At 37.7% G+C, this 12,500-nt stretch overlaps 1 protein-coding gene across 3 annotated transcripts in view; it reads left to right on the top strand.

Moving 5' to 3' along the window:
- LOC107589763 (syntaxin-binding protein 6-like) overlaps window positions 1–12,500 on the top strand; it is a 63,245-nt gene that overhangs the window by 11,214 nt on the left and 39,531 nt on the right. For all 3 annotated transcript variants that reach the window (XM_016278288.1, XM_016278287.1, XM_016278286.1), the window contains one exon: window positions 8,481–8,679. In XM_016278288.1, the coding sequence (XP_016133774.1) occupies window positions 8,526–8,679 (154 nt within the window). In that variant the 5' untranslated portion in view covers window positions 8,481–8,525. The remainder of the gene's footprint in view (window positions 1–8,480; window positions 8,680–12,500) is intronic.

The following is a 12,500-nucleotide window of genomic DNA, read 5'->3' as shown; positions in this document are numbered from 1 at the left end:
AGCCCAAATCCCCAGGAAGCCGAACACGTTTCACAACATTGTATCTCGGATGCTGTTAGATTACATCACAAGATTGAAAACTAGAAACTAGATTTATAAGAATAATGATTTAACCCAAAAATAAATAAAATAAAACAATAACATGCCATTTACATGTCGGAATTACCAAAAATCTTAGACTAAATAATTTATATTATACTTATAAAATGAAGTTTTATTTTTTAATTTTTTATTTTTTTAACTCATGCAATGAATAGTGCATTTGAAAATGTTTTAAATAATGCTCGCTGGATCTCAGTAGCCTCACATGACCAGTCGAATACTTCTGGCTTACCCTTGATATTGACCACATTTGCTCATGGAAGGAATTCTTCATTGCTGACCGGGACTAAGCAACAGAAGACATTTAGCACAACGCTACATTCACACTGCTGAGTGTCTGAGAGCTGCTTAAACCGTACATTACTGAGCGTAGGGCAACAATTTTACAGACCAATTCTAAGGACAACATGTTTTGAAAATACCTGCCTGGTAGGTTTGCTGATAAATCCTCAAAATTATCAAATTGTATCAACAAAATATATAACAAAAAGTGACTTGAGGGAGAGTTGTGTCTATATTATAATCCTCAAGTCTCTGCAAAGTTTATCGTAACCCTGTGATGCAAAATCAGTTTGTGTGGCGTGTAAAATAATGATCAAGTTCTGTTTTTGACTGAAAATCACTGTATAGTGTGGCCATCAGCCAAATTAAGTTGGAATCATAGTTTGGTTTGTCAAAATGAAAACTGAGGTGTAACTGTGCAGTTATCTGGCAACTCAAACGTGCGTGCATGCTGCACCATAACAAACTTCACTGTGCATCAAACCAGCACAGTTGAGTTTCGATTGACCGTAATTGATCAACTTTACGTGTGTTAATCAATGTAAGTTAAAGGAATAATTTACCCAAAAATGAAAATTTGCAGAAAATGTGCTCACCCTCAAGCCATCCAAGATGCGTGCGTGTTTGTTTCTTCATCAGATCTGGAGAAATGTAGCATTGCATCAGTGTCTCAGCAATGGATGCTCTGCAGTGAATGGGTGCCGTCAGAATGAGAGCTGATAAAAACATCACAGTAATCCACAGCACTCCAGTCCATCAGTTAACATCTGGAGAAGACAAAAGCTGAAACTAATCCAGAATTAAGACCGTTAATAAAATACATTGAGACCATAATCCATAATAACGCTCCAGTGAAAAAGTGTTCTGGTCTGAATCAGGAGAGAAATCTGCACAGATCAAGCACCGTTTACAAGCCAAAACAGCTCTGAACAAATATGGCTGGATTTTGATGTGAGAGACAACAGGAGATGCACTTTTTCACTGAAGGATGTTACTATGGATTATAAACTCATATTTTAGTTCAAAAAGGTCTTAATGCTGGATTAGTTTCAGCTTTTGTCTTCTCCAGATGTTAACTGATGGACTGGAGTGCTGTGGGTTATTGTGATGTTTTTATCAGCTGTTTGGACTCTCATTCTGACGGCACCCATTCACTTGCAGTGAGACACTGATGCAATGCTACATTTCTCCAAATCTGTTCCCATGAACAAACAAACTCATTTACATCTTGGGTGGCCTGAGAATGAGTACATTTTCTGCAAATTTTCGTTTTTGTGAACTATTCCTTTAAATCCGTTCAGCACAACGTGTCTCTTTGGAAAACTTGGATTAAACCACTAGATTCATACTTTTTGAAGCACGTAAATCATTTTTTGATATGTTCACTGCAGATGTAGTTCATTGTTTTATTCTTAGTTTGTTCTCCATAATCCACAACCCATGTCGGTTTGAGTCATACACTCTCTTCTTTTTTTAAGTCAAAATAGAGCATAAATCATAAATTCTCCCCTGTGTAACATTGTGTTTTGATATTTTGAAATTAAGGTATAAATACAGTATGTTATTTCATATTTGTTTACATTACATTGTAAAGCAAGGATGTAAGGCATGATAAAATCAAGTTTGCATGTATATAGAAAGGAAGTCTATTATTACGGTTTGATTAAAACTGCTCGAGTTGGCTTTTTCATTCTTTCACACGGCTCCTCGTGCTGCTTGTCTGATTTAGGGTTTATGAGGGGATTGTTCAGGAACTCTGGTCTAAATAGAAATGGAATGAAGTCCACTTCAGGCTTCTTGAATCATGGCTGTCCATTGGGTTCTTGGTAATAATTCTCACTTACTGCTGAATCACAGCACCAAATGCACAGCCCTTGTATTTATGTACCATTCCTGCCTGTGTTAAGCTTTTATATTCCTCTCAGATGTGTTGAGTTTATCCTGCTATACCACATAAGTATAGTGTGTCACTCACTGCAGAACATTAGTGTGTTATGATATTGCAGAAATTATATGAGCATAAATTTAGCTGCTCGACTTAATGTGACATGTATGTGGTATGTCCAATAACTCTTTAGAGAAGTAGTTGAGAAGTCTATCAGATCTTCGTCTTCAGTGAAAGATGATTTTTGATCCATGGGTGAGATAATGATTACTCATGCATTGTTGCTGTGCGTTTTGAATCAGTTGTTTGGTTTTGGTTGTTAAGGGTTTAGTTTAGTCCGTCACAGCAGGCCTTCAGCTTCATGTGTGTTCCTCCTTTACTCTGGATTCTGAGCTGCTCGTCATATTTTCCGCTCTGTGGTGTAAAATCCTTACAGCCCCCAGTTGGCTGATGGGAGACAAAGAGCGCTTTAACGTCACTATCCAGTACTTCTGTCTCTCGTGTGTTTGTTGCATGCCAGAAGTCAAACTAACTTGTTAGTCCTGTTCTTTGTTAGTATTTTTAAGGAATTGAGTAAATGTGTTTTTGCTTCATCTAGTCTTTTCTTTTTTTCAGTAGTGGACTCATATTTCCTGGAGTATCTGTAGTTTTCTCTTGGTTTATTATGTTTGGTTTTGAACTGCGTGGTTTCTAGGTCGAGTGGTTGGTCCTGCTACAGTGTTCCTCTGATTTAACTGAGTCTTGATTTGGTGAATAACTGGTAATGGACAGCCTGTTGGTATTTTTGTCTCCAGCCACTTTATTTTGCCCTTTATTTTACATGTATGCATTTGGGAGATGATTTTATTAGAGATGCGGCCAATCATCGTTATCGGCAGATAAAAGCAATTATATGCACTATTGTTTATTGGCTGATTGCTTTAAAGCAGCCAATGATCAGGGCCCGATCAAAAGGGGGTGAAAAAAAGACAGCATCTGGTGTGTAAATGTCTCTTGTGTAGAATTTAGGGCTGTTGACGTTAATGCAATAATAACTCATGAATGCAGTCTCACTTTAAAACTTATAAAAGAAAACCAAATAGCGCAGTTATCACCGGCTCTGTTTGACTTTATGAATCACTTGTAGCTTAAGCCAGGGTTGCCAAGTCCACAGTTTTTCCCTTCACCAAACATTGTTTGTAATGCGCCTCCCATCCAGTAATTGCAAGGAGCTTTCTTCTGGTAAGAAACAAAGTCTCCACTTTCAAATCCTGTACAGTTTATCACAAAATTCAAACAATAAATGCCATTTTGATGCTCTTAAAGCCTTTTGGAGCACAAGTCTCTTCCATTTTAAGGGTGCTTTCACACTTGTGGCGCTTTTCCACTGCGTGGTACGACTCGGCTCGGTACGGCTCAGTACGGTACGGCACGGCTCGGTTTGCATTTCCACTGCAGTTTAGTACCGCTTTAGAGTGGGCGGGATTATTCACATGTTGTTATAGTTGCGCCACCTCTACTGCCACGACTCCTTAACAAAACTTTTTCATTCCACGTTGCCCCATCAAGCTCTCACTGGATCCGCTCCTCTGCTATCAGCGAGAGGAACGTCTGTACTTCCTCAACAGACAACAAAACAGCCACTTTTTGGTTGTTAAAAAAAGATGCGCTCGTTCAAAACAGTTGCGTTCGATCCTTCGCTGGCTGTGCTGATTTAAATCTAGCGGTTCTGTTGTGTTTGTGTCGCAAGTTCAGTGACGCAGGTAGTGACGATTCTCTCCGGCCAATCCGTGATCAGCAGAGTTTACACGTCACGTTTTGGTAACGGTACGGTACGCTTGGAACCCCAACCGAAGTGGTACTAAAAAAAAGTACCAGGTACCAGGTACTGTACCCAGTGGAAAACCCCCCAAAAGTGAACCGTACCGAGCCGAACCGTGCCGTACCATGCAGTGGAAAAGCGCCATTGGTTTGCTTGCCTGCTCCGAACCCGAGTTCGATTGCTCCCCCCTCCCCCCGCCCCCGCCCCTGCTTCCGCTGGACTGCGTTCATATTATTTATTTGGGTCCGAACCACGGTTCGTTTGCATCATCAAGCCAGCAGCTGTTTACCCCGCTGCTTACTAACGACGGCGCAGAAGGCGGCGGCAAATGCACAACATTGCTCTCTGCACTTTTATATATTTACGTTTTTGAACTGTTCGTTTTGTTTACAAAGCTTCGGTACATAACGACACTTACGTCTATCTTACGAGTGTACTGCAAGTGCTCTAAAGAACGCTGAAGGCGAATAGAAATGAGATATACAGCTCTCTGTTTGCAGCGCGTCAGGAAAGTGAGTGAAACACACACAAACGATCAAATAATACATCATCAATAGCCGTTCAACTCCGTGATTTGGTATGATTGCGTTCACATCAGCAGCGAACCGTATCCCAGACCACCCTTTTTAAGCGGACTCGGGTACGGTTCGCGGGTGCGCACCTGAGTTCGGAAGACAGCGTTCACATCATCCAAACGAACCGAACTCTGACGTCAATCGAACCCGGGTGCGCACCAAAAGTGCTAGTGTGAAAGCACCCTAAAACAAGTTACAGTGCGAAATAAACATGCATGAACATCAGAATGTTTGTAGAAAGACACAGTACAACTTACTAAAATGTATGATCATAAGAGATGCTCATACATTATGAATGCAAGAACAGTAACAGTTGCAACATGCAGCTTTTGTTTGTCTACTCAATTCTCTAATAATATCTGTTTTAAATGAACTCATCTCTCTGTAGACCAGACAAAATGGAAAAATAGTGATGTTACTGCTGTTTTGGCCATTGCTTTATATTGATGAAATATCCAACTCAGTGATCCACTGAAGAGCCGTTATCAGGTTTTACTGGCTCATGTATGCACACCTCCCATTGATCCGAATGATTGAAGTATGATGGCAGATGAGCTCTGTCCTAAACGCAGAGAGCCCCTCGCTGTCTGTTGACTTAGCGGCTTCCTTCTGTTTGGAAATGTTCTTCATCTCATTTAGAGCTCTTCATAAGTCTCCATTGACAGCAGTACTTTATTGTTTTGCCACCCACATTTTGGAAGAGCATTTGTGTCTTAAATGCGCCTATGATGCCTCAGATGCTAAATGTTTTTTTTGTAAGCCACAGCAGTTCTCAGGACTTACCTATAGTCTTCTATTGACTGTTAAACCTGTTTTCCTGCAGGTGTTTAGGTAAAAGAAGGAATTTGGAATTGCACAAATGAAAAGTAAGGTGAGCCAGTGGCTCTTTTGTGTTCTTAAAGCACATTTTAAGTGAACTGCATCGCGATGTGAACCTGAGATCATTTGGATTACATTTAGAGAATTCACATATAAGAAAAAAGTCTGCTGCATGCAAGTAATAGCACTAAAAAAACAGCTATACTTTCATCTGATTCCCAAAATATAATCACGTTACATGCTTCTGGTACTGCCGATGAGCATTTTGTGTCCAAGGCAGTGGCTGGTGGTCAGGATGCATTTGAAGAGCATCACAAAACTGTGTTTAAATTTTCAACTTCACTAAAAACTGGGGGAGAAGATATTATATGGCTGTTATATCCTCAACTCTGGACCCCACATTGTATGCTTCACTCTTAAAAATCAAGGTTCTTTATTGGCATTGATGGTTCAATGAAGAATCTTTAACATCCAAGGAATCTTTGCATTAGTTTTAGATTATTCAAATATTCTTCACACTTTAAAAAATTGTTCTTTTAAGAAATTATTACTGAAAGGTTCTTTTGGGAACCAAAAAATGGTTCTTCTATGACATTGCTGTGAAAACCAAAAACAACTTTTGGAACCTTATTTTTTTTATGTGTTGCTCATAATACAGATTGCATCGTTTGTCATCAATATACCATTGTTTTTTCACATCATAACTCTTGAGTCTCAAACTGTAATAATAGTGTGACCTGAGCCTCATAGGAGGTAAATGTTACAACACATCTGCCAGAATCTATGTGGATGTGGTGGAGCTATGTAATGCCATCTGCAAGATATGAACAACTGCCTTTTGAGACTCAGAGGCCCTGTTTACCCCTGTGATTAAGATCATCATCACAAATGGACCACATTAAATACAGGTGTAAATGGGGTCTAAAAGTTTGTCTAAAAATTGGGTTTTAAGCTTGTCTGCTTTTGACCACTTTCAGAGGTTGTAGACGCTCAAGTGGTTAGATGTGTTTAAGTGGCGACAAAAGACCACCTACTCATGAGCATTATGCATTACGATGTTGTTTTAAAGAAGTGTAACAACCTTGATTCAAACCTCTCTATGTTGTGCCACAGATTATGATCATTTTATTTAATTCTATTTTTTTTTTCTTTTTCAATGCAGTGAATTGCTTTGAGCATTGGGTTTACAGTGAAGCGTACTATAGGGTTTGGAGCAAATGGATGATTTGATAGTTTTATGTATAGACAATCAAAGTATCGGTGTTAGTGTCAACATGTGTTCTCAACTGCTGTCCACAATTAAATGACCTAGTTACATTGTGCAACAACCCTGCAGAGTCCACAATCTCTCAATGTCAATAAGGCAAAACAGATAACTGTTGACTACTGGACGTTCCTGCTGCTATCTACTGTCAACGTGTGTGTGTGTGTGAAAATACTCAGAAACATCACGTTTTGGGAGTTTGTCACAGAAAATCTCTCCCAGAATTTAGAAATGCCCTTCTTGATGAAGAAGACTCAACAACATCACTTAAATGGATAGTTCACCCATATGAAAGTTTGCTGTTAATTTACTCATCCTCAGGCCATCCAAGATGTAGGTGACTTTGTCTTCAGTAGAACAGTAAAGAAGATTTTTAGCTGAAACTGCAGTCCTTGGTGATTCGTAAAATGAGAGTCAGTGGCTACCAACATTTTGAGAGTCAAAAAAGCATATACAGGCAACACAAAATTAATACCCATGACTCCTGATGATATACTGAGGTCTTATGAAGAGAAACGATCAGTCTGTGCAAGAAACTGAACATTATTCACAACATTAATACTTGTAATGCAGAGCCTCAGGCAAACAGGGAGATCCGATTCTTTTCCACGAACCAGTCCTTTCGGACAGTTCATTTCAGTAAACTGGTTTAATTTAATAGTTTTTTTTTTTTACATAATCACACAATTAAGTAATGTATACGCAATTATATTATTAAAGCACCCAATAATAATGTGAAATGTTGATGTTTTACATGTCTAAAGCATATAAAGTGAATAAATTAGTCTTAATCAACTCATCTTTTTTCACAAACAATTAAAAACCATAAAAACGTTCATCTGGCCCTTCATTCAAGCTCTCGGTTCACACATGCACATATCAGCGGCTCTTCAGTCCGAGTCGAACGGTTTCCTCAGTTCAGTGACTGTTGAAGGAACTGGAGCGTTGAATGCTTAATTCATCATAGGATCAGATACGCTGCTATTTCAGTTCATTTCCAGTCGGAGTGACTGTCAGGCGTCTGAAAGTGAGTTTTGATGGAGTAACTTGTAGATCTGTGTTGCTCGAGCCACGAACTGATTCAGACGCTTCAGTCAGATTTGATAAACTGGTTCAACTAGTTCACCAAAAAGAACCAGTTCAGAAGAATGATTGGTTCACGAATCTGGACCGTTTGTCAGAGGCTGTGGATTACAGGTAATAATGTAGTAAATGATGTTCAGTTTCTTGCACAGACTGATCGTTTCGCTTCGTAAGACCTCAGAATATCGTCAGGAGCCATGGGGATTCATTTTGTGTTCCTTGACATGTTTTTTTTTTTGCTGACCTGCATTTTATGAATGGTTTCAACAAAAAAAATACATCTTGGATGGCCCGAGAGTGAGAAAATTAACCGCAAATTTAAATTTTGGGGTGAACTATCCCTTTAACACATGCAAAGTCGCACTGCATTGAAACCAATCACTTTCAGATCTGCTTCCATTCTGGGGTATAACACACACTTTCTACAGTCCAATCAGCAACAGATGGATAAAATCAAGTCCCAGACCGTGTTTTTTGTTTGAAAAGCAATTTAGTTTAGAAATGTGTCACAAATCATAGTAAAGTCAGTCACAACTTTGCAACTAAAGCTACTTTTAAACAATACGTATTGTGAAAAGTTCTATACAAGAAAGAGTTTTGTGTCTCCAGGTCACATACAGTATAAGAGGTCCTGTTAGATGTTGACTGTCTCAATGCCTCTCTCATCAGAGTCAAGAGCCCCCTGCTGTCACCCAGCCTGCGCCATCGGCTACAATGAGTGCCAAATCGGCCCTCAACAAGGCGATCTTTATTCCCAACGATGAGAGGCTGCTGGCAGCTGTGCAGGTGAAGAGGAGGACGAAGAAGAAGATCCCATTTTTAGCTACAGGAGGCCCTGGTGACTACACCACATTCATTTGCTTATCAGGTAAAGGCTTCCCTCATTAGTGCTGTTTCACCGTCACTGCTGCTCATGTTTAGGGTTAGTGATTTGATCAAATTCCCAGCACTAAATATTAAACTGTGGCTTGTAAGTTCTCCAACACCTTTGAGCTACAGGCATGAATAATTCCTCAAATCAGGTTTAATCATAATTGGTACTTGATACTAGGCTTGCCGCGATAGATGGTATTGACAGTGATACCGGTGTTAAGCCTTTGTGTTTTAAACTTTGTCATTTATTTATTTTATTTGACATCAAGGTGTATGCCGTGCCTCCAAGCTTTCTTACTCGTTTTGCTAATAAACGTTCTGTTTCTTATTTATTTGGTTATATATATATATATATATATATATATAATATTATACATGTTTACGTAGCCTATTTTGCAGTTTTGTATACCAATTTAAACTTTATGTAAGTTATTTGTTATTTTATATTAGGCATAGCCTGCCCTATAGCATGGTGTATTTTCATTTGTTTTGTTAATAAAAGTTCTATGTTTTATATATAGGCTAAAGTGAGTTTGACGTTGTATTTTGTTGTTGCATTCAAGCAATTGACGCCGAACTGCCGCTAATTTGAAAGTGAAAGTAAAATGCGCATGGTGCTTTTAAGCTATTTAAAAGCGAAGGAAAGCGAGGAAAAGAGGGAACGCCCCGCCCCCGCATTGATACCGGTATTACCGGTGTTACCGGTGTTGTCACACGTCGATTAACCGGTGGAGCAATTTCCTCACAGACACAACCCTAGTTGATACTTGAATTTAGGGTTGCATGGGGCTTTTGGTATAATGGAGGTTTTTGGATTAGTTTTTGTATTTACATTTTCTGTTATTATTTTAGTTCTAGTTTTAGTATTTTTGTTTTTCTTTATAGTTTTTAATTTTAATTTTGCAGTTTTGGTTATTTTAGTACATCGGGTTAAACTATATGAACATGAGAAATTTTGCCTTGGCAACTGAACTGTGTTTTTTTTTTTGTATATTTTATTTGATTTCAGTTTCTCAAGTCCCAAGTTTATTTTCATTTTATTATAAGTATAATATTCAAAGCTTTTTTTTGTTATAAGTTTTATTTTCTTTAATTTCTTTATGGATTTGGTTTTAGTTTGAATTAAATTTAATAACCCCATGCACGGTTTGAACAATAATATCTAATAAGAATTGATTGTGGGACTGCAGTCATATGTAATATTATTATGAATTATGTTTATGATTATTATTATTATTATTAAATATAAAAATATTAAATACAAAATAAGTAATATTACCCTTGTAATATTTCACTGAGTATTTAAAATATAATATTTCTTATATACAATATAAGAAATATAATAAATCATAAGAAATACAAAATAATAATAATGTAATATTTTTTTTACTGTAAAACTACAATACTAATATTTATGTCTGTCTTAATTTCTTAATTTTAATTTTTTTCAGTTGTTGATAAGCGCTTCTCATTACAGGTTTGGGAAGATGGTTGGTTCATGTTGCGTTTCCAAATGCATATTAAAGTGACTCAAACTCCGAAGCGGATGCAGAGATGGAGATCATTTTGGTTTTATTTCGACTGATTGTGCAGCTCTACTTGAATTGACAGAAATGTTCACGCTGGTCTTTTATTTTGATATTATCGATTTCACATTTACTCATCCGTAAATAGAGATGCACCGATTGCAATTTTCTTGTCTGATTCCGATTCCGATTCCGATTTTTTTTATTTATTTTAGTTTTTTTGGAAGTGTGACCTGCCGATACTGATTTTTGCTGATTCTGATTTTCTTTCTAAGAACTATAACAGATGTCCTTTCCCATGTTTATAAATGGACATGTTTTCCCCCTAACCTTATTAAATGTCATCTTTCACATCAAAGTCTTACATTGTTTCAATTAATTCAGTTAGAATAATAAGAAACTGTAGAGTGTTAACATTCAAATGAAATCAGTATCAACAAACAACTGAAGTGGCATTAGATGTATTTACACAGACTGTTTGATGAAGCTGAGATCCCGCAAATGCATGTACAAAAAATTGCAAATTTTTATAAGATTAATGTTTTAAATAATTTTTTGAACATACAAATAAGAAATGTTGGTAAAAATGCAATGATACTTTTAAATATGAAACCAAACCACCAGTATGTGGTAGCAAATGAATGAGTGAGTCATTTAGTCATTCATTTAACTGATTCGTTCAAAAGCGTGTATTCATTCAGTAACGAAACGCCGCTGTGTTACTCTGAGACACACAACAGTTCTGCTGTGGCTTTGATTTGAACAATTTTCATCTGTGAAATTGAGCAAAAAACTGTCAATATTGTGTCTAAAATGTAAGTAACTTAATTGTAACTTGTTGTTTATTGAACTACTATTGTATAAAATCAGTGTCACACTGCGATCGGGCTGATATTCGCTGGAAACTTCTCCGTCGTGTAATGTTGCTTACCTATAGCATATATTATAAATATAATTTTTTTCTACAGCAGTATGCAGTTTCTTTGTGTGCTGTTGCGCTGGTTTGTTTTGTCTCTCTCTCAGACAGGCTGCATGAGCCTCATCTGGCACGATATAAACACATTATCAGTCTCCGTTTTACACTGAATGCAGTAAAATCAGAATCATTCTTGCGCAAAAAGTTTTGGTGGCCAAGTTTCAGTGCTTCCCTAGTTATTTTTGTTATTGACGTTTTAATCATGAGGAAAATCGTCTAATTCTGGTCCCTGGCCGGTCGATCGGTGCATCCTTAACCATAAGCGTTATTTATGGTTGTCAGTCAGACGTTTTTCTTTAGTGGGCGGTTCCTGTCTAGAATGAGCTGCTAAGTGGACCAGATTTTATGGCTATAATCAGAAGTGTGGTTCTGCGACCTGTCTGTTTGTGATTGATAACACCTGTGTTCCTGAACTCTCCATGAGGAAACCACTGCTCTCCAAAAACTATTACTACGATGAGTGTGAGGCGACCGTGAGTCAAGTGGAGGCGTTTCCTCCCTGCCGGTGCCAACACACAGTCTCCTTCCAACTGTGAATCATGGTGGAGGGAATAGATGTTGGTGTGCTGGAGCGCCTCAGGGCCTCGACTGCTCGCCGTCACTGCGGACTAATGAATTCCAAACCGCATCAGGAAACTCTGCCGCAGAATGAGAGTGAGTGTGTGTTTCTGTGAACTCCGATTCAAAGGAAGTTGAGTAAGTCCAAAACAACTGAAGACAGTCCTGACCTCACTACTATTGAAATGTAGCACTGATATCGGGTAAAGGCAAGCAGACGAGACTTCTTGAGATCATGGGATATCAACATCATTAATACAATTATTTCACTATGGTTTATTGCTTTTTTGAAATGGCAGCAACATCAATGTAATTAAAGACATTCAAAAAATGTTCAATAAATGGAATTGATTAATAATAATCGGAATAAACAGTAGTATTATAGTTATGCATATACAAAAATGATTTTTCGAAGTTGTAAATAAAGATTGTTTGAGTAGGTTTAACAAGAAAATAGTACTTTTTATGTTTAACTCAGTGTGTTACTTGCTGTTTCTTTCTTTAATTATTTGTTCAATTTACTAGCAGTTTCTTTATGGAAGCCCGTTTCCGCCACAGAATAAAAAATAAAACAAGGTAATTGCATCTTTTTTTATCTCACAATTGTGAGTTTGCATCTTGCATTTCTGACTTTTTAAAAAATCAGAATTGCAGGTTATAAGGTCAGAATTGCAAGATTTACTCGCAATTGCAAGAAAAAACTCAGAACTGCCAGTTTATGACAATTACAAGCTTATATCACAGTTCTGGGGGGGG

Source organism: Sinocyclocheilus grahami, unplaced genomic scaffold (assembly GCF_001515645.1).
Source record: "Sinocyclocheilus grahami isolate Dianchi unplaced genomic scaffold, SAMN03320097.WGS_v1.1 scaffold120.1, whole genome shotgun sequence".
NCBI classification, from domain to species: domain Eukaryota; kingdom Metazoa; phylum Chordata; class Actinopteri; order Cypriniformes; family Cyprinidae; genus Sinocyclocheilus; species Sinocyclocheilus grahami.
The sequence above is the reverse complement of the archived record's forward strand: the minus strand, read 5'-3'. Positions and strand labels throughout refer to the sequence as shown.